This window comes from Hemibagrus wyckioides, linkage group LG15 (assembly GCF_019097595.1).
Source record: "Hemibagrus wyckioides isolate EC202008001 linkage group LG15, SWU_Hwy_1.0, whole genome shotgun sequence".
Classification (NCBI taxonomy): domain Eukaryota; kingdom Metazoa; phylum Chordata; class Actinopteri; order Siluriformes; family Bagridae; genus Hemibagrus; species Hemibagrus wyckioides.
In genome coordinates, this window is record NC_080724.1 from 19,256,716 (window position 1) to 19,279,724 (window position 23,009).

Below are 23,009 nucleotides of genomic sequence, written 5' to 3' on the forward strand. Positions count from 1 at the left end.
ATGAAAAGGTTAAATGTCATTTCTTAACTCAACTTGACATTGTCTTGTATGCTGATGTTTGACTGCATGTGTGAACAATATTAAATCTTGAGTTACAGTGTGCCATAGCTGATTTCAACTGTACAGCTACTCAAATTTTGTCAAGTCAAGAATCAAGAAGCTTTTATTGTCATTTCAACCACATCTGACGCAGTACACAGTGAAATGAAACAACGTTTCTCCAGGGCCTTGGTGCTACATAAACAACATAGCAAAATAGGTCTGGACCAGATCTGGCCCACACCATGCACTTACACTCGGCGCACATACCACAAAGAATGGCGGCCCTTTTGTGGCCCATATCTGGTTTGCCAGAGGTGGGCCATGCATGGGCCAGCACCGGGCCACATCTGGCATGGACAGACCTGGGCCACATAAACCAAACCATAACCGGGCCACATCTGGCATGCCATCGTATAAACAGTGCCATCACTGTCAGACCTGATCTGCATCTGGTTGACATACCACTCGCCATGCCAGAACTCAGCCAGCAGTGCCGGCTTAATACCAGATCTGGCCCAGACCCATCTGCTAATTACAGAACAGAAACAACAACACAGAGCTAAGGACAGAAGTTTGTCCTAGCTACATAAAGTGCAACGATATATATATATAGCAGCATGATAGTATGGATTGTGCAAAAAATGCAGTAGCAGCGGTTGAAGTAGTGCAAACAAGAAGTAAACATTATAGCAACATGCCATTTATTCACTTTTTTCTGCACATATTAAATACACTCTACTGAGGCGTTAATTAGTTGATGAGTTGAATCAGATGATTTGGGAACAGGGAAAACACTCAAGACAGTGAAGTGGTAGTGGGTTTACTCCAGGATCAGGGATGTGGGGCTGTGTGAAGGAGATCTGTAGGTGGGAATTGGGGGGTAAGGGCGTGTGGGTTGGGGGTAGGAGGCGGTGATTGACTTGGTGTGGGCGGGGCTTAAAGGACTACGGAAACACGTGACTTAACGAACATTTAAAGAACGTTTTCGGGTGGCAATCATTTTAATTTCAAGAAGGGTAAAGGTGAGTTCATGATGTGATTTCCTCAGGTTGGATTATGACCTCCTTTCCCCACACACCCAAAAAATAGTTACTGCTGTAATATGTGAAGTTTACTAAAGCTGTAAACAAACCTTCTCTAGTGTATTGTGCTTGAAAATGTAAAGAAGGCCATTGTCGCTTAGATGTTTATATCCTTATCATCTTTACATGGAGTTTCTACTCAGAAATGAATATCTGACTTTTAAAGGCTTCTTAAAACCACCAGCCTCGCCGTGATATCCAGGGGAAAGAAAATGTCCACCATCAGGTACGGAACCAGCGTTGGTCCTTCAAGGGTTAAAGGAGATGCTCGTGAGCACTGGGAGGAAGATGAAGGTGAGAACTGCACCAGGTTTCTGTCTTTAAACCTTAACTATATTTTTTAAAATGCGTATATCATGCCATACTGTGATAGCCGGACAAACCTGGTAAATTGTGGTAGATGTATTAGTGTGGCCTTACACAAGAAGTTTCAAAACATTGCCACCACTTCCGGTCTACTAAATGTCCAGATCCGGTCCACCGAATACACCTGGAATCCGTGTTCCACAGATTAAAAATTATCTTGCGTTGAGAAATAAAAAATAAATAAAAGATGCTCTGTTATTCCTCTAAGGGGCAATATAGAGCTATAAATGCAGATACTAACTCTGGTGACTTGATTAGTTGAAGTGATAAATGGACTCCTTAACCATTTCTCTTTAACCAGGATAAAAAAACTACTTCAGATTAAATATCTTTTACAAGAGTTTTGCCTTTAGCTTTCTTGGCTACAGCAGACCCATCAACAGATAGGGGAAAATAAACAAAATAAATATTGATAGTAAAAATACTCGGTAATGTATAATACATTTATAATTTATAATATATAAATAAATATATTTATTAATAACTTATAATTTATGCGTTTCACATCAAAGGGGAGTGAATACTTATGCAGACATTTTATTTTATTTTTATTTATTTATTTACATTTTATTTTTTTAATTTATTAAATGATACTGAGTCCCCCCAACTTCAGCGTTAGTGTGCAAATTAAAGATCCATAATCCTGGTTGAGTGTGTTCGATGGATGGACTGATGGATGGATTGACTAACTCCCTCACACTCACTCTCTCTCTCTCTCTCTCTCTCGCTCCCATGAGGTTAATTCTTGTTAGAACAGCTTTACACAGTTGTGTGTGTGTGTGTGTGTGTGTGTGTGTGTGTGTTCAGTCTTCATTCTATAATATGATGTTCAACTGCATATGAGTGTGATGGCGAATTGATGACGAACATTTGACTATGTATGTTCTGTAAACATATTCCACAAGTTTGATTTGTTTGTGCATTCAGGGTTTATATGATGCTTGTTCTGATGATGACATTTAAGCATAACTTTATTCTCTAGCCCCCATCAACAAAATGCCAGTTCTTTATAGCTAAAATTGTGCTTCATTCTTTAGATACATGTATGTCTGTGTTTGTATGTAGAATAGCTTCATCAAATTGGTAAAACTGGTGTAGAACCCAGGAAGAGTTCATCTCCGTTCCACTAACGCTCTTGCTCTTGGTTCAGAAGCAGGCCATATCATACAGCGCCGATTTCTCAAATTCTTTGGGATTTTATTTAGCTGTAAAAGAAGTCCCATGGACTCATTTAATACAGATTTATTTTATAAATGGAATCAATGTGAAATATAATATGTTTATTTATATTATAAAGGTATTAAAAGTTAGATATTGCGCATGCTGTGAGCTTTTTGGGGACCATGGCTTCAGCTGTTCGATGAAAACAGGATGAGGTGAAGCAAGGAAATGCAACAGAAACAGCTAATCTTTATTTGGTGGTGGTAATAGTTTTATTGGCCGCTGTATGCTAATTACTTTTGAAAATGAGGTTGAATGTGATCGGTTCATTCTGAACACAGCTACATGTATGCAGCCAGGTTATTGTACGATTATGTTTATTTAAATAATTAATATTAATTAATTTATAAATCATTCTTAATTAATCAATTATTAATCAATCAATTGTTCTTGAATAATTAAATTAATGATTTTTTTTTATTTTTACTTTTTTTTTTTTTTTGTTTAAAAAATATCCATTGTAATTTAATTTTCTTTGCAGCTGTTAAACCCTTAAATAGAAGTGGATAAACTGTATGAAGCACTTTTCCTTAATAAATAAATAAATCGTTATTGCCATTTGTAATTGAGGCATAAGACGACTTAAACACTTTTTCTTTTCTTTTTCTTTTTTTAGGAAAATATTCAACAGTGATGTGGTGTGATGAAGCACACACACTAAAATTCTGTTGCCACACCAGAGTTGATCATTTTCCTATGCCAACACACACCACTGGGTTTTATTCCATTCTTATCTAAAAATAAATATCATCTGTGAAGTTTGAGATTACTCATTCAAGGCAGCAATGCTTGTTTTTCACACCAGTGTAGGAAGCGGTTGAGTTTATTCACCATGGCATTTCAGATTTTGCCCATAGTGTACTTATTTGTATGTGCTGTTTCTCTTTCACAGCCAAACCGGTTGACGATGCTGATCCTAATGTGATGATGCAGTGCCCTTATGACCAGAGCCATCAGATTCGGGCGTGTCGCTTCCCATTTCACATTCTCAAGTGTGCCAAGGTCAGTGTTTTTGTCTTTAGAAACTCAGTGATTGAAATTTCTTTTTTTTTTTTTTTGCTCCTGAAGTTTGAACTGTTGATCCGAAACCAGTGTATTTCTGTGGATTTCTTTCTTTCTTTATTTATTGTTATATATATAGAATCACCCCAAACTAGCAAGTGAGCTTAGGACGTGCCCCTTCAATGCCAAGCACTTGGTCCACAAGCAGGAGCTGGCATCGCATATTGAGCACTGTAAAGATAAATCCATAGAGGATGGTAAGATCTTGGATAGTAATGCCTCTCTTAATCTGGACAATGAGAACTGTTTTCCAGCCCACAGAGCTTTCTTACCTGTATATATCGCTTTCTCCAGCTGTAGATAGCAGTGCTGAGGTGAACCGGAAGTTTCACGTGCCTATTAAGTGGACTGCTCCTGCATCTAAGGAAGACTGGGAAAAAGGTCAGTGCGCCCTATAGGGTCAATGCTCAACTTTCACTAGTGTTTGTTCTTTGTAAGTTTCCTGAATTGCTAGGTTTCTGACATGATCCAAGTTTTCTTCAAGTTTAGAAGTATATGGTAACTGATTAAAATTATTAATCTTTTGGCAAAACATGGTATCAAAATACTGAGGTACTGAGAAGAAAGTTTTTAGACTGATGGTGTCCTTAGTCTGTGACCTGATGAACCGATATGGATGTATTCATTGATAGGAAGCACTTCTTCAAGTCTCTCTGGACAAGTACGTCTTCCAAATCCTGTAGATGTTTTATTAGAAGGAAAGTTCACCAGACAAAAAACTGTGCATTTTCTAAGTGCATTTGTCGTGCTGAGAAATACTGGTGGTTGTGCTGAAGTAACTGCTGAGGGTTAGGTTCTTCTGTGCAGGTCTGCTGGTTATCTCTGATGGAAACTATAAGCTGGAAATGACAGGCACTGTATAAATATGTTTCTCTCTGTGAGATGGATGGATGGATGGATACTTTATTCATCGCAAAGGGAAATTTAAAACTTCCAGCAGCATCCACAAACACGGATGATAAATAAGAAGGAATATAACAGAAAAATACTAAATTCCTGAATTTAAGGGTACAAAAATATAACAAACACAATTTAACAAAATATAACAAAAAATATGACTAAACCTGTAAAATTTTATTATATCCACTTGTACATGAATAGTCAATTTTTTCAAGCTGAATAACTTGCTCCAACAAAGCTGAATGAAATGTCCTAATTTATTATAATTCCTCTTCTGTTTGTTGATTTTTTTTTCCTGACACAAGTAAAAGGCAAAAAATATGCCCTTCATGCACAGTTTGAGAGATGTAGACTTGGCTTTCTGGTTTTAATTCAATCTCCCGGTTTTTGCTGCAGAGTCTGATGACAACGCAGAGACGTTTGTGTGGGGAGTGAAGAACAATCTGCTCCCCGTAAATAAGTGAGTGAAATGAAGATGTGCTTCTCATTATCTCGTATGGTTGGTTGTGTGTGTTATTTGTTTTGTTTTACTCCCCACCCTAAATACAGTAAATCAGATTTGCTGTGCTTTGCTACAGATGTCTTTGCCTTTCCTTTAGGTCTGCGCCACCAGTCACCAACCACTTGAAGGCTGAAGTCCGTGCACCTCGATCTTTCCCCTGGAAATTCTGTGAGTTCTGAGATCAAAATTAAAAGCCTGCTTATTTACTGTAGTGTTCAAAATCTGCAAGTCTCGCTAGCTTTATCGTCCTGTGGATTTCACCATATTGGTGTCGCTCTAGATGGCAGCCATAGTCTTGACTGACTTTAAGCCTTTGTTTTATAGATTTGTTTTAAAATAACCAGTGTTTTTTTTTTTTTTTTAACATTTGCTTTACTTTCAGATTCCCTTAACCGAGGCTCTAGAGCAGGGGTGTGCAATCTTATCCAGAAAGGGAAGGTGTGGCCACAGGTTTTCATTCCAACCAAGGAAAAGCCACACCTTTTGAGGATAAGATTGGACCCCCAACTGCCTCTCTTATCTAGAACATTTCAGTTATCCTAAACAGGCTGTGAGCTTCAGTATTACTAACAGAATTCCCCTTTATCTTAATTGGGTTTTTTTATCTTTAAATATATTTTTTAATTAAATATTTAATGTTCTTTAAACTTTATTCCTTGTTATAATTAAATAAAGTATTATAAATTAAATTAATTATACTGTAATAATAATAATTGATTATTGTTATTTAAATTTATTTTGTATTAAAATCATATTTTTGGCTTTGAGAGAGGAATAAAACACATCGGGTCATGATGCTTTAACATCATAATAAACTCCAGGGTTGTTACAGTATCCTTTCTTAGCAGTGTAACTGTTGGTCATGTTTTACTCTCTGCTCAAGGGAAAATCAATGTTACAGTATTAATTAAGTCCAATTATGTTCCAGTCGCTTGCTTCAATTTTCTAAATGTTTCTCTTCTTTCTTTCACAGGACAAATCCCTTCTTTTTTTCAGTCTACAGCCAGCTGAAGAGTTTTTATTATTGAAGTTTTTAAAATACTAGGTATTTTTTGTGTGTTTTTCATAAACTGTGTATAAACAAGATTTTCAGACTGCCCGTCATACTCTGGATCTGAACTCGAATACCACATTTGGCCTCTGCTGAGATGTTAGTCTTGCTTTGGCTGATTTTAGACCTTTAAGTCCAACAAGTCTGGTGTCAAACAAAGGAAGTAAGACTTCTGTTGGAATCATTGTCCTTTTCTCTTATTAATAAATACAGCTTTGTTTGAACTTGTGAAATTTTGTTTCTCGATAGTGTTTGAAACATGGGCTGTGTCTCAATCAGCTCACTAGCTCCCTAGGTAAGGACTCACTACACACTGGGTGACTGATGCAAAATGAAGCATTCTTTGGAAAATTGTTGCATACAATGAGTAGTTTGTTATTGGGGAAAACATTCTGCATTGAACTAGCCTAGTAAACTCTGGGGATCTTTCTCCCATTCAATGCTTTGTTTAAGAGTATCGCCTCTAAGCTTTTTGCATTAGTATACTAGGGCGATGACACCTGTGAGGTCTACCTCCCCTTGGCGGAGTATCTCCTCAAGGCTTTTGTATTGTCACACCTTCAAGGCCTGCCCACTCAAGGCCTTTAAAACTGTAACGGAAGTTTCTTCTAGTTTCACTAGACTTGGTGATTACAGTACCATGGCAGTGTGTTCTGATCTACAATAAAACATTCCTGCCGAACACTACTTCAGAGTCCCCTGGTCTGCTTCAGTGAATTCGCAACATACTCAAGGAGAAATGGTACAAATATTCTCGTTCTCCTTCCAGTGACTCGGGCTGCGGTGATGGTGGACCATGTTAATGTTGAAATGATTGGAGTGCGAGTTGGTGGGGCAGAGCCACAGGTCTGCCCTCTTCTCCTCATCTCCAATGCCTCATTTAACCCGTGCAGACAGCTGGACACAGCAGATGGGCCCTGCTGGCTGTGCTGACAACCGCTTTATGCAAGTGTGTATGCTTCTCAGAAACATTTAGCATTTCCTTGAGTGTGAAGGAGCCACAGTGTGTACTGAGGGTCTATAAATGTTTTTTATATTTGTACTGTGCATCAACTCTTATGAAAGATACAGTCTCTTTAATGGTGATTAAAAGCCAATGACCAGTTTTGTATTTGTGTATCCACTTTTTTTTTCCCTTGCACTTCTTTTCCTTCCTGGATTTTGGACCTTTTGTCCTTTTAAGAGCAGTGCATGAGTCAAAATCATTTATGTATTTTAGATTTCAGCTTGATCTTGGTTGGGATTGGTGGCTTCTTCTTTGTCACTTTCTTTTTCCTGCATATAACTTATTGTTATTAATTATATTTCATCCTATTCTAAGCACAGGACAAGCTAGATTTCTGACTTTGTTCTCTTTCCAGTTTACCTTTCCTCTATCTATCTGTTAGACTGATGAATTAATAATCAGATGGTTAGATAGGTAGATGGATGATCAGGCAGTTAGATGGGTAGACTGGGTGGATAGATGTTCAGATGGATAGATGAGTAGACGAATGGATGGATGGATGGCTGGATGTTCAAATTGGTAGACTGATGGATGGATGGATGAATGGATGTTCAGACTGATAGATAAGTAGACTGGATGAATGGATGGTTAGATGGCTAGACTGCTGGGTGGATGGATGGATGAACTGACGTTCAAATGGATAGATGGGCAAGCAGATAGATGGGTAGACAGATGACCTGTGTGAGGACCTTTGTTATACCCCCCCTTTCCTCAAGACACAAGTCACTTTATTCCTTGTTACAATGTCCTATTGTAGAGCCTTGATTATAGACCCCTGTGGTGGTGATAGGATGTGGGAAGATGTCAGGAAAATGACCTTATGATCTTTGCAAGGGATGTGACTGAAGAAACACAGGCAAGTTATCTCAGTATCTAGAGCTTGGCTTTTTACCTTATTTTTCTATGTACTTAATTAACATCTATTATGAACAGAGCAAGAAAAAAATCCATCTCGGATTGTCATATCTCTCATACTGTGCTGTGTTTTTTTTATTTTAGAACTTTTGAAGGAAAGAAACTAAATGTTTAGAATATTGAATATGCAATATTTTAAAAATTCCACGTCTCTACTCCATGGTAACCAAATGTGTGATACTGACTATATTAACTGCTTTGTACAATAGGTCAGATTTTCCTCATGTCTAATCTCTTCTACTGAACCACGTGTTCAGACAACACACTAATATATTTGATCATAATTAAAATTATAAAATTGATCATGATTGATCACATGTCCATTTGTCCTTTAGTGCAAACCAAATACTGAATTCTTAATACAAACTCTTAAATATACGTTACTATTTTAAAGGTTTTACTTTTCTCTCAAGTCTTCTGTGATGAAAATTGTGATATTAACTTAGAAAAGGATGCAAAATGGAAGCGTTTTCACTTGTGCTCTCAGACGTCTGGACCTCCCTCTAGCTCATATTTCACATTAGGAAGTAAACAAAAAAAAACACAGGAAACAACTCTATGGCAAACACATGAAGCGATGAGTGAAGGATGTGTTTTTCCGCTATCTTGTCCCATCGTACACCACCACAGGAAGCCCATGAACTGCACCCAATCAAATCTGGCACTATTGCCTACAAAATGTATTTTAAACATTATGTACTCACTCTATATATAAATTGCAAAATACTCTACTGAAAAACAAGTTTATAAAAATATAAGCCACTTGGAGACTATGACAGAAATTAATTAGTGCCTATAATGGACTCAGAAACTACACTGACCTAATAGTTCCTCATGAGCCCTTGGTTGCTGTTATAGAAAGGACATTATTTAGTTACATTTACATTATTTACAGTCCAGTGTCACCCAAATGAGGATGAGGTTCCCTTCTGAGCCTGGTTCCTGTCAAGGTTTCTTCCTTATATCATCTCAGGGAGTTTTTCCTCACCACCATTGCCTCAGGCTTGCTCATTAGGTATAAGTTTAATTTAAACTTTATATTTCCTTTCTTTCTCCTTCTCAGTTTCTCTACTTCTGTAAAGTTGCTTTGAGGCAATGTCCATTGTTAAAAGCGCTATACAAGTAAATTGAATTGAATATATTTGGCAGATGCCCTTATCCAGAGTGACTTACAATTGGTCTCGTTTTATACAACTGAGGAATCAAGGGTTAAGGGCCTTGCTCAGGGGTCCAGCAGCGGTAGCTTGGTGGACCTGGGAACCTTCTGATCAGTAACCCAACATCTTAACTAATAAGCTATCACATCCCTTCAGCTGCTACAGTTTAGACTCAGGACTTGATCTCACGTGAATTTCGCCACTTCGTGGATGTTTTGTTGTTGTTGTTGTGCTTAGTGTCGCTGTGGAAGACTTCTGACACTTTTTCCTAACTAACTAAGTGATGAAAGCATCACTAATGTTTTCCCACAGCACATGAAGTGCTCAATTATGCAGATAATTTATTCTGACCCTCAGGGAGGAGGTGGGGGGGTGATTAAAATCTGTGCCTGAGACGTGTCAAGGTTTTATAAATCTCACTAGACTTAGAGTTTGAAAGCATCTTCCTTTTCTTGCGTGTCTGGCTGGAGCCTGCTGCTTTCGCTGACCTTTTCAAAATGCAGTTTTTGAGGTAATGCTGACAAAAAACAAAAACAAAAAAAACCATGTGCAAAACAGTGGAAACATTTCAGTCAGGCTCAGTTTCGGTGCCGTATGTGTGTGTTTTAAAAGGTAGGCTTAAAAACATATCTGTATTATACCCATGTGTGTAAGTGTTGCCTCTGTGAAATATTTCCATTCAGAAAACCCCACTCAAAGTGATCTGTGTGATTTCATTTCCTAATTTCATATAAAGAAGAAGCACGGTTTGCGAAATCCTCATCTTCCATGACGAGAACACAACAGCGTCAGGACAGACTAAAATATTTCATGTGTTATCTCAATCTCGATACACCAGCACTGTCACGGCACAAAATGTTACACAAGAAGGAAAAAAATATAAGAGGAAGTTTATTATTGTAATATTCAGCCCGTAGCTCTGACTGTCAATTCCCATTACAGTCTTGTTATGCAATATTTCCTCTGTTGCGCAAACACTAGGGATGTGCTACAGCGCAGCGGTGCTTAAAATGCCTTTTGCTGTCAATCATCGTTTAGAAACGCTGGGCTAAACAAAAAAGGAAGGGATGGGGGTAAAAGCGGCTGTCACTTCCTTTTCCTCGCACACCACTGGATCGAGGGGACAGTCTGTCCTGCGAATGATGGAAAGGTGCTGCAGCTGTTACTCCCAACTGTATGGGTCAAGTCTGGCACTCTGGGGACGTGAAGGGTGTCCAGGGAATACACACACAGACAAACAGACTAGGAATTCATAAACAACTGAATTAACGGTGTAAGTTAATTAGAGCAAGAATGAATAAATAAATTAATTTATGAATGTCCAGTGGATGAACAAAGTTGAGTTTGGATTATTCTCTATGCATTTTTGAATAAGTATAAAATCAGAAGTTTATTTCTGATAGCCAAGAACAGGACTTTCAGGCTACAGTAGGTGCTCTGCTCACCAAAACTGGGCAGGCAAAACTAGAAAAGTCCAAATGACCAGATGAAAAAGACCACATGGGATTTCCCCCCCTGATATTAAACTGTCCAGTTGTGGTGAGATCCCTGTTCTTGGCATTTTCTGCCCCCCTGTCCCACACACACACACACACACATCTGGCTTCAATGAATCAGTGTGCATTTGGAGATGCTTTTCTATAGACCACAGTTGTAAAGAGTGGCTATTTCAGTCACAGTATCCGTCCTCTCAGCGTCCAACCAGTCTGTCTATTTTTCTCTGATCTGATCTGATCTTTCTCATCAACAAGCCCTTTCTATTCCATCTGCAGAACTGGATGCATTTGGATTTCCCACAATTCATTCAGAATGAACAGTTAACAAGCAAACTATCGTGAATGTAGTCAAATGTATCTAACATTTCATATTATAAGATTAAAATGAACCAGTTATAAGATTATTGAATATATTTCTTTATTCCTGTATGTACAGAATATTTTCCATATTTTACTCATTTCCAACATCAGAGTTTTGGAAAATTGTGCATCTTAACAAATGCTTAAATCGAAGAGAATTAACTGTCAAGAGAACAAGACTAAAATTAGCATTAACATTCAACAAAATTAGTTTAAAAAATCTGGTTTTTATCTAAGATCATGTTCAGAAATCTGTATCATCTTTACACAATTTACACAATGTGTGTGTGTGTATTTCCTGTACTGTGTTTGATCTGCAGGTTGTGTCACCTAGCGTTCACATGACCCTGAGTCTACAGGGTCATGATGTAATAACTCTTCTGAGAACAGACTGACATTAAAGGATGATTTTAAATGCTGACTTTAGGGGAAAAAAGGTGCCGAGGACTGTCATACATCGTTAGTGTACACTAAAAAAATTTCCAGATCAGTTTCCAGATCAGAGCATGAATGTGATTATATTAAAAGGTAGAAAAACATCCTTGAAGTGTTTATTTAATCTAATGTGTGTATATCATGTCTGTAGTGTGTGACTGAAGTGACAATCATTTTTAAGATCATTCCTTACGTTCAGAGAAAAACCCAGAATTTTTATCATAAAATATTTCACTATATATTATATTTAATAGATTTATACCTATCAGGCATAACATTATGACCAGTGAGGGGTGAAGTGAATGAGACTGATGATCTCATGGCACCTGTTAGTGGGTGGGATATATTAGGCAGCAAGTGAACATTTTGTCCTCAAAGTTGATGTGTTAGAAGCAGGAAAAATGGACAAGTGTAAGGATTTGAGCGAGTTTGAAAAAGGACCACTGGATCAGAGCATCTCCAAAACTGCAGCTCTTGTGGGGTGTTCCCGGTCTGCAGTGGTCAGTATCTAGTAAAAGTGGTCCAAGGAAGGAACAGTGGTGAACCGGTGACAGGGTCACGATCGGCCAAGGCTCATTGATGCATGTGGGGAGCGAAGGCTGGTCCGTGTGATCCGATCCAACAAATTGCTGAAGAAGTTAATGCTGGTTCTGATAGAAAGGTGTCAGAATACACAGTGCAGGACGGGTCAGGGCTGTTTTGGCAGCAAAAGGGGGACCAACACAATATTAGGCAGGTGGTCATAATGTTTAGTGTAAAGAATCTATCAAAAATGGATTAACTTATAAATGCATACTTCAAATCTATATGCTAATATTTAGTCAGATTTTGTCATCAGAGATTTCAAAACGTTGAACTCTTGAACCCAGTCTGGTTACGGTTACATTTGCATCACGCTAACGGGAAATTTTTTGTACTTTTCTAAGATTAGAAAATGAGTAACTTCCTATGTGTTTCATATTATTAAGACCAAAATCTTATTAAATGCAATCAGAATACGATTATGTCCAGCTATAACCAGCTATGACCACAGTAATCACTATCAGCTCATAAATAATAGGGGTGTAATGATTTGATGATTTGGACTGATCACACATCTTATTATTGATTAGTGTCCAAGGAGAGGTAGGAGGCTTATAAAAATAATTGCAATAATTACAATTTTTAACCTGATACATGATGAAGCCTGTTGTTTATACCACTAATAAAAAAAATGTCTGAAGGAGGAAAGGAGAGAAGGAGGGAAGGAGTGATGGAGTAAAGGAAAAAAGCAAGCAGTGATGGAAGGAAGGAGAGAGTGAAGAAAGGAAGAAAAGCAGGAAAGAGTGAAGAAGAGATTGAGGGCATGAGGGAAGAAGGGAACGATCGAAGGAGGGAAACAAGGAAGGCGTAAAGGAAGGAAGGAAGGAAGAAAAGCAGGAAAGAGTGAAGTACAGGGGCATGAGGGAAGAAGGGATTAAATGAAGGAGGGAAAGAATGAAGAAGGAAAGGAGGAGAGAGTGAAGGAAGCAAGTTAAGAGTAGGAAAAAAGAAAAGCAGGAAAGAGTGAGGGAAAGAATGAGCGCATGAGGGAAGAAGGGAAAGAGGAAAAGAGGGAATAAGGCGAGGAGGAAAGAAAGGAAGGAAGGAGAGAGTGAAGGAGTGAGGGAAGGAAGAAAAGCAAGAAAAGAGCGAAGAAGAGAATGAGTGCATGAGGGAAGAAGGGAACGAACAATGGAGGAAAAGAGAAGGGAAGGAGGGAAGAAAAGAGGGAAGGAGAAAGTGAAGGAGGGCGAAAATGATTGAAGGAGGGAAAAGAAAAGGAAGCCTAGAATATTCCTGCAACATTATGATTACAAATGCTAACAATAAACAAGCTAACTTCTTTAATTAATTAATTTATTTATTCTTTAAAAATATTCTAACAATCATAAAGGAGCAACTTTTACAATATTATTTATTATTGAACTTTAGATTCTGTCTCTTTTTTGGAGATCACTGAACTGGAATCATTTTACTGTGACTGGATTTAAAAGATTCCTTTGATGTATGACCAGTTATGAACTAATTGCTAGTCATTTCCATTATGATCACATGACAAACAAACAAACAAACAAACAAGCAAGCAAATAAATCTCTGTTGGTCTGGTTGTACATCACAAACCCCCTGCGGTTTCCTGACAACACAACACTCACATATCACTGCAGATTTATAATCATTAAACATTCCTAATTGCTGTCACAGTTTTTATTTATAAAACTCATGATGTACAGAGGAACATTTGTTTGTAATATTGATCACAAAAATCTTATCTTATCCATATAAAAAATAACATATTTGTTTATAATTTTTTCCTTACGTTCATAAAAATCTGTAAACATCTGTTTCTTGCGTGACTTCTGTTTGGACAGCGACGTCCAAGTGACTTTCCGTCTCTCTTTTCTTTAATCTTCGCTGTCATGCTAGCATTTATGTATGCATGTGTTTGTTTTTGTACTCTCGCCCTGACATTTCCTCTGTTCCGGTGCCTTTCTGCGGCTCTGTCAGCTCTTAATACCACATCAGTCCTCAGCACCGTGTCGCTGCCTGACAGCCCTGACCACCAGGAGTGACCTTTTCCTCCAGCCTCTCCGTTTCTCTCTCTCCGTCTTTCTTCAGAAGTGAAGTCGTAGTGGTGACTCCTGTGGTTTCGAAAGGCTCGGTGGGGAGGGTCCGCTCTCACGGGAGCACTGCTTCCTTTCATCTCGATTACCTTTTCCTCCACAAAACGTGTTTTTCTTCCACGAAAGGTGGCTTTTTTGTCACCGCTGACATTTATCCAGCTGATTTACAGAGATACCTCACAGCTGAGCCATTCGAACCCAAGCTTTTGCTGTAACACAGTAGGGACCACAGTGTGCTCAGGACACTTCGGGTTTCAAGACACACTAGTAAACAAAGAAGCCTGTGTGATCGTGATGATGATAATCATCCGTATGTTTACGGCTTGTTCCTCTGAGTGTTTATGTCTTGTCTGGACCAGGATTTGGGTCAGTTTTATCACATGTAATTCTAATCCCTAATTTGGATTACTTTCATTACATATATCTCCACCATCTGTTTTACTCCCTGATTAAAGATAAATCAGGGTTTTTTTTTCACGTGTCACATGACCAACAGTGGCTTATCATGCTATTGCCCAAAACTGATGTGCAGATTCTCTTCCTTTTATATTTTTCCCCATTTGTGACCTTTTAGTGATTTCACAATCAAGTAAATAATTTGCAGATAACAATTTGTTCACCAAAAGTATCTGTCATTTGTCATTAGTCATTAGTCAAGTGTAAGGATCTGAGTGACTTTAACAAGCCAAATTGTGATATCTAAATGACTGGATCTGATCATCTGCAAAACAGCATGTCTTGTGAGTTGATCCCGGTTATGCAGGGGTTAGTATGTACTGAAAGTGCTCCAAGGAAGGACAAACGGTGAACCAGTGACAGGGTCATGTGCATCGATGCGCATGGGAAGCCAAGGCTTGTCCGTCTGGTCCGATCCCACAGAAGAGCTACTGTAGCACAAATTGCTGGAAAAGTGAATGCTGGCTGTGATAGAAAGGCTATGTGTAGCTACAGAGCGATCAGACTGCTCATGCTGACTTGTGTACATCAATGGGGATGTCAGCATCAGAACTGGACGAAAGTGGCCTGGTTTGATGAAACATGTTTTCTTTTACATCATGTGGACAGCCATGTGCGTGTGTGTGTGTGTGTGTGTGTGTGTGTGTGTCACTTACCTGGGGATGAGTTGGCACCAGGATACACTTTGGGATGAAGGCAAGCCAGTGAAGGCAGTGTGATGATCTGGGCAATAATCTGCTGGGGAACCTTGGGTCCTGCTTTTCATGTGGATGTTGCTCTGAGACACAGCACCAGCCTAAACCTTTCATGGCAACAGTATTCTGACACACTGCAAAAATTTGCTCAGGAATGGTTTGAGGTGGCCACCAAATTTAAGACATATACATGATTTCATATTAATTATTTATTTACACGTATTGTCTTTCTTACAGATGGATGAAAATGTAGAGATAATGCTTCTTTGTGCTCTCATTGGTTTCGGACCCTGTGCTAGAGTAAATAAATGGATCTGAACCCTGGTCGTGTTTTCTCCTGAACACTTTAAATGTGTGCATTAGAGAACTCTTCAGCTCTGAAACAAATGCTGTGGGAATTCAGATAAATTCATGATTTGCGAGCCTTATGAATAGGTTTGTACTGCAGAGTTGCCAGATTTGTGTGATGATATCCTGAATAACTGCACCATAAATCAGTTCAGTTTGTAGCTTTCAAGCTTAAACATATAAATCCCAATTTATCAATTTAACAATACAGGTATGAACAATAAAATTGTGAAATTATGCCTTTTTAACATGCATGTTCAGATTTCTTGTGTTATTTTTTTTTTATCGCATTACATTTTGAAAATACATGTGCGAGAATTGTGAGAAGGTTCTGCCATAATTATATTTATATTCAGTCATAATTTTATAATTAAAGGGATTAATAATAAAAGAGAGTTAATTTTCTTCTAGAATGCTTTTATATTCAAATATATTGCTATGTTAAAATACTGGGGGGGGGGTTCTTTCACAAGAAAATACAATAAACATTATTTCAGTCAGGTTTGCTTCAAAAATAATCCCACTTATTCCAGCATGCTTTATTTTGCAGTCTTAAAATAAGGAACAGGTCTATGTGCACGATTTAGGCTTTTCTTTTTTCTCTTTTTTAAAAGTTCAAATTAGACGTATCACAATATTTAACAGTCTTGTCGGGGGCGAGCGCACGAGCCGGGGCATCATCATCATCCCCCAAACACCGAATGTCACGCGGCTGTGATGAGCTCCGTGTCTCTGGAGGGTCTGCGCTCCTCCGCCAGTAAGTTCATCATGCTCTCGGACTTGATGAGCAGGTTGCAGCCGAGGAAGAAGACGCCGAAGACGACGGTGAGCGAGAGCACGCAGAGCACGGCGATCTGCACGAGCCGCGCCACGAACTGCTCGCGCTCGTGCAGGAACACGTCGCCGCCGCCGCCGCCGCCGGTGCCGACAGACGCGGCGGCGGAGGTGAAGTTGCAGCAGCCTCTCGCGCCGTCCAGCTGCTCTTGCGTCCGGTTGAGGACTCCTAATCCCTCAGACGCGTTCATTCCGAGCTGAGGCGTTAAAACCGAGTGCGCACTTGGAGCAGCCGCGGGAGATCGGTTCGAAGACGCAACATCTAAGGGTCCAAGGGTCATCTGATCCTGTAAAACTGCCCAAACACGTCCGGCTGTAATTCATCCGGATGTTGACAAGAAATGTGCTCCGAGACTCTTCACTATACAACTCTACTGATTCAATTCATTCTTTTGAACTGAGTGAATCGCATGCGAGTCATTTTACAGTCCAGAGAATCATCCAGATGCATTGCGCTGGCCACAGGAGTTTTATAGTGTCGCTTATTTCTATTAGGGGGGAAAAATAGATTAACCCTTAAAGGCTCTTTTGTTCCTTCTCTGGAGGAACCCCTTCAGGGTGAGGACGCATGCTGGGAAGATAATAAGTGACCTCTCTTACCATGACATCACCCTTTTCAGTCTCTTCTTGCAACACTCAGAGCCAGAAAAGATTAACCCTTATCAACCAGAGTGAATCCTTCAGCCTCAATCCCAGTGCATCACTGCACCAGTACTGCTCTATCCCAATATCACACTAATATAATGTTTATAATATTGCACATATATTCAATTGTCTTTTCCTTATACAGCAACGCTGTTGAATTTTCAATTCTGATTGGTCAAAAAGTTTTGATTAGTTTTTCTGATCAGAAGGTTGTGAGTTGGAATCCCAGGGCCACCAAGCTGCAACTACTGGGCCATTGAGCAAAGCCCTTAACCCTCAATTTCTCAGTTGTATAAAATGAGATAAATTGTAAATTGCTCTGGATAAATGCCAGCAATGTAACTGTGTGTAAGAGCTACAAGGCAAATCACACCTTTTTAATAATGCACTCGTGCTAATATGTTAAAATTTTAATAGTAACAGTGTACGCCAGGACATGTGATGTGGACTCTCTGCATTAGCGGATATTTTCTTAGCCATATCAATATCCAGTTCGTATTTTTGGGAGGAGTTAAAACTGTTAAAACAGTGACATGGGTACATCTTCAGGAAGTGACAAGCTGCAAATTTTTCTTCTTATTCACTGTTATGCAATTTTCAATGGAGGGAAAAAGAGAGGCTGGAACAGGGGAAAGAGTGCTTATAGCTGCTATAATAAGAATAATAAGATGATCTCACTGTTTTGTTGACATTACTTATCCAAAAAAGGATAAGTAAACAAAAGAACGTTTGTGTTGGCCAACTGCTGCGGTATAAGAGAAATAAAACTCTTCATACTGTTAGAGGAAAAAGTAAACAACTTCAGGGTGGGAACAGTAACTCTGCTTCGCGTCACATCACTGCATCGTTGGTTATTTTCTTGTGACAGAGCAATCTTAAGAGAGGAAGAGAACGAGACAGAAGGGGTTGAGAAAAATGGAGGCAGTTCTGCTTATTGCCGCTGGATGTCGCTGTTGTGTAATTTATGTCCCAGACTTATCTGACACCTGTTCCTCTGTATCCAAACTGGTTACTAATCCCAATTTCCTACAAGCAGCTATTAAATGTACTCAGTACCATCTAGAGTACACAATTTGGACAACAAATTACTGCTCATTAATGAACATTCTGGATATTCTCTCTAATGTATCTTGTGTTGTCATGTCTTTTTTTTGGGCACCGCTTATCCTACACTGGGTAACCAAGTGACTTGGGGCACAAGGCAGAGAATACACTGGAGGAGGTACCAACAAATCACACACACCCATTCACACACTACAGACAATCAGCCTACAAGATACGTATGTCTTCATCTCTTTGGACTGGTGGAAGAACCCGGAGAACCTGCAGAACCCTCCCGAAAGCATAGGAAGCACATGCAAACTAGAGGCAGGAATCGAATATAAAAACTCCAACAGATTCAAAATGATGTATTACTTAATGGATTTAGAGCTGCATCAGATGTACAGTTTAATGTGTCTGAAAATTGCAGTATTTTAATGCATCTATACTATAAAATGATGAGATGCTTTATGACATTTTTAAGATTTCAGTGTGTTACTGCTAACAGAATTGCAAATGTAAGCCCAATTTCCTGCCTCACTTTTCAGCATGTTTGAGGCATGTGTTGAGTTGTTATGTGGTGAGGGGTTTTCCTGAGCCTGCAGGTGGGAGAGATGGTGTCAGTTCCACTTGCCAAGCGGTTTGATAATCTTAGGGCTGTGTGTCCTTGCCAACACACACACACACACACACTCCATCAGATCTAAGTGCCAATATGGATTTCACTTGGGGCTTTGGATATTTTTAAACCCAATGCTAAAGTTCTCCCTCCACTCCCTGCAATCCAGCTATCCCCAGCCTAACAGCCCCAAATCACACGTCTCCAGAACATAGTGTATGGTGCAAGATATTATTCACTCGTGCCTGGTTCATTTGACTGTTTCCATAGTAACAGCAAGATATGAGCTGACAAAGATTCTCGTTTTGAACAGACAGAATTCGGCATGTCATGCAAAACCGATTTTCGCATACAGCAGATTTGCTGTGCTCTCATTTACATATGATTTTAGCACCTGATAAGGATTCTGAATCACAAAATAGGACAGTCACACGAGGATTATGTCATGGAAGGAAAGAGGTCTCGCTTGTCGTCATTTACTTTTACACTTCGGAGGAATTTAGGATATATTACTTCTGCACAGATCTAAGATAGCTGATATAAACGTTCAATTTAAAGAAGTTCAGGATTAGATTGCTCTAGAAGTTCTGTAGATGTTCTGAGATGTTCCACCATGACGGACCAGATATTTGGGGAAAAAAAACAAACATAAAAGGAATCCTATTTAGGAGGCCTAATGTACATTTGTATAAAATAAACCATTATAAAACAAATGTCAAGTCATTCACAAGTAAGATTTTATTCTATATTTTTGTCGAGACTTGAGAGAGGTCAGTCAGACACACAGAGTGAGGTCATCTCCTCAATAACGGACGTCATTTGTTTTTGGATTTACACCATTTATTAAAACATATACACACATCAGAAGAAATACTCGCTACAAATGATGCAGGATTTCAAACTATTTCTTCAATTATAAGGTGGAGCCACGCCAAAGCATTATTATTCTTTCCACTCCAAACTATTATTTTCTGATAAGAGAACATCCTGAAGTGTTTTATTCTTCTTTATTCCACAGCTGTTTTACAACACCAACAAGAATGTATTTATTACACATTACACATTTTGTCCTTTAAAAGTTATATTTAATGGCTGGCAACAATCAGGAGCAGAATTTCAAGAATAAGCGCAAAAAAGTACTTGAAAATTTGCTCTCCTGATTTTCCAAGTGCAGACTTGTTTGATTGCCTCATTTACAAAACAACAAACAAGATGAATATAAAAGTTAGTGAGATTATACTGACAGTAGCACCTTATGTTATACAAGTACAGCTTTTAACCACAAACCTGTTCGGCCTGTTCGTTACAATCAGTTACGTGATCATTCAGTATTCACGTATCATGTATGCAAACTACAAATGATATTAGATGCATTAAATGAGGATTAAAGTTTCCATAGAATGGCTGTAGGACACATTAAATTAGCACAGAGCCACCAGAACAGGGCGGCTGGTATCAATGCATGAGCAGAGCAGCAGGTAAACCTGTCCTCTGCTAGAAGAAAAAAATAATTAATTAATTAATCAATTAATTAATTAATTAAAATTCACATTTTATTTGTCACGTACATAACCCTACTCAGTACAACATGTAGTGAAAAGGTTTTCAACTGTCTGTTACATAAAGAATAAAAGAAAAGAAAAATAAAATTAAAGAAAATAAAAATGGTTAATGAAAATAAAATAAACTTGAATCCAAAGTAGGCACAGTAAAATAAAATCAGTCAAAATTAAAATAGCAGAAAAATAGTTACAAATAAAATAAAAATAAGAGAAAATAGAATAAATCAAAATTAAAATGGCATAGAAATAGTTGCTATAAAAATAGAATGGTTTTAAAACAGAAATACTCAGCTGTAGATAGTACATAGGGATAGTAGAGCTTGTGGCTGATTTCTTTCTAACCCAGACTGTAGATTCTTACAGCATGAGGCTAGTAGTCATGTGAAATTACTACATATTTACTGTCAACTGGGGTTTATTTATTTCAACCCACTTCAGGGGCACATTCACATGTCTGTCTCTCTGTCTATTTACATACCTACCTGTCTGTCTGTCCATCTGTCTGTCTGTCTGTCTTTATGTGTGTCTGCATATCTATCTATTTATCTATTTATCTATCTGTCTGTCTGTCTGTCTGTCTGTCTGTCTATCTGTCTGTCTGTCTGTCTGTCTGTCTATCTATCTATCTATCTATCTATCTATCTATCTATCTATCTATCTATCTATCTATCTATCTATCTATCTATCTATCTATCTATTCATTCTTTTCACTCGGATTCAGTTCACAGTGAATTGTTCTTCACGCTGTATTTGTTTTTCTCCTGAAGTTTGCTGACGCACTGCTACTCGCTCACTCCAACAAAGACACGGACCAAGCGTAGGTTTAAAACCACATCATGCTGTGAGAGGAAACATCTATGACCAAAAAATTTGACTATATATAACAAGCAGGAAAAAAAAAATACCCAGGTAGCAGCCATGCCGTCTGTTCCTGAGTGACAGAAATGGAAATAATCAACTAATACATTTGCATGAATAACTTTAACTGCTGATATTTAACAGGGCAGGGCAGCTGCACTAAATAGCAGCTTTATACCCTTGTGATGCTGAATATCCCATTCTGATTGGTCAGAAGGTGTTGATTAGATTTCCATAACGGCAGATCTGACAATAGATCCAGCTGCAAGACAAATCAATGGTGCAATTGAAACAAATGTTTTATGGGACGTGAAAACTTGCTTGTCTGCAATATGTAGTAACAACTCACTTAAAACATTAAATTCCAATTTATTTGTTTTTTTTCATTTTTGTCAAAATGTTTTGTTTGTTTGTTTTTTACCATGGCTCTCAACCTTGGAAGTTTACTGAGAAACGTTAATACACCGGTAAGCACCGAAACCTCCACATTTAAATGTACACCATATATTCATTTTTGTGTTAGCAGAAAATTCGGATTTGCCCGTGCCCATTTTTTGCACGTTTGTTCCATGTGAAGTCATTTACAGTGAACGGAAATTTGCCGCAAGGTCAGTTCCCCATTTAGCTTACATCAAACCCCACATTCCGTCTCCAAGATATTTATGGAATATACATGCACCGCCTGACAAAATGAGATCGTTTAACGTGCATGTGATCATTTTTCACACCACGGAGGAATGTTTAATGGTTGTGAAGAGTATGAAGAGGGAGAACTGAGAATCAACTCGTCAGCTTTGACCAGCAAGCTGTGTGTGTTTAGTTCTAGTCGTACTTTCTCTATTGTATACATGAGTGAAAAACTTTCCCTTAAATAAATAAGAAATTCCAGTCGGGTGTGAACTCGCTGAACTTGAAATCTTTGAGAAAAACTGTAACGTGTTTTGTTTAATAGCCGATTCACAGGAACTTGTGTTTTGACACTAATTGAAAAACAATACAATCGTTGATTTGTCTTCTGAGGAGAAAATGTGTGTTTATAAATTTTGTCTCTGGTGTTAGCACGTTGTCACAGTCTGAAGTAAAGCTCGAAATTTACGGCTAGATAAAGTTTTGTTTTGTGGAACGTTCCAGAACAGTGACTATAAACTGATAAAAACCAATGGAAACAACATATGATATGCTCTCTTAAATTTGGCTTTTTGTGCGATACTTTTCAGCTCATCGCGGTTGTAAAGAGTGAGTACATTAGAACCTCGGTGTATGAACGTCCCCGAGTACGTACAAATCAGGTTACCACCTAAAATTTGCTCCTACATCCAACCCAGGAACTGCCATCCCAAGCCGCCGCTATCAGATAAACCAAGTCACGAGTGCGTCATCCAGTGGGTTTTGATCAGTCTTCGGTCCTGATCGTACCTGCACATAGTCGCTGTGAACATGTATTGTGTTCTCGATATTATTTGTATTATATGATACAAAACAATTCCAGCACGGCCCTTAATACAGTGCAGAGTGGTAGAGATAGTGGGAAGAAGGTGATAAAGAAATAGATAAAGGTGATAAAGCAAGTCTATATAAGAAAGGTACGCAAACAATACCTGTACAGTCCGTGTAAATATGAAGTGTTTTCTCTCTCCTTTACAGTTTATTGTATTTAGTGTTGTATTATATTTATTTTTGTATAATAAAGGCTTTTTCATACTTTGTTTCATA

The 23,009-nt window shown here is 38.5% G+C and overlaps 2 protein-coding genes across 3 annotated transcripts; one reads left to right on the forward strand and one right to left on the reverse strand.

The window, feature by feature from the left end:
- The first annotated feature begins 969 nt into the window (after positions 1-969).
- zgc:56699 (uncharacterized protein LOC405758 homolog) lies at positions 970-7,331 on the forward strand. 2 transcript variants are annotated; one of them, XM_058409649.1, is made up of 8 exons: positions 970-1,064; positions 1,291-1,418; positions 3,604-3,713; positions 3,853-3,970; positions 4,068-4,154; positions 5,070-5,133; positions 5,273-5,343; positions 6,149-7,331. In XM_058409649.1, coding segments are annotated over exons 2-8 (534 nt in total). In that variant the 5' UTR covers positions 970-1,064; positions 1,291-1,336; the 3' UTR covers positions 6,151-7,331. The 2 variants fall into 2 exon arrangements, with proteins under 2 accessions (XP_058265632.1, XP_058265633.1); XM_058409650.1 differs by having other exon boundaries at positions 990-1,064; positions 1,309-1,418.
- Positions 7,332-15,656: 8,325 nt separating this feature from the next.
- rprm3 (reprimo, TP53 dependent G2 arrest mediator homolog 3) lies at positions 15,657-17,134 on the reverse strand. The gene has a single exon (XM_058410404.1). It carries the CDS (start codon positions 16,850-16,852, stop codon positions 16,442-16,444), a length of 411 nt encoding a protein of 136 aa, XP_058266387.1. The 5' UTR covers positions 16,853-17,134; the 3' UTR covers positions 15,657-16,441.
- Between the last annotated feature and the right edge of the window lie 5,875 nt (positions 17,135-23,009).

Excerpts from the sequence above, each read along its gene's own strand:
- zgc:56699 (XM_058409649.1), top strand. The coding sequence starts at position 1,337 with ATGTCCACCATCAGGTACGGAACCAGCGTTGGTCCTTCAAGGGTTAAA. Across the intron at positions 3,714-3,852 it reads ACATTCTCAAGTGTGCCAAG|AATCACCCCAAACTAGCAAG; the intron begins GTCAGTGTTTTT and ends TTATATATATAG. Across the intron at positions 4,155-5,069 it reads TAAGGAAGACTGGGAAAAAG|AGTCTGATGACAACGCAGAG; the intron begins GTCAGTGCGCCC and ends TTTTTGCTGCAG.
- rprm3 (XM_058410404.1), bottom strand. The coding sequence starts at position 16,852 with ATGACCCTTGGACCCTTAGATGTTGCGTCTTCGAACCGATCTCCCGCG.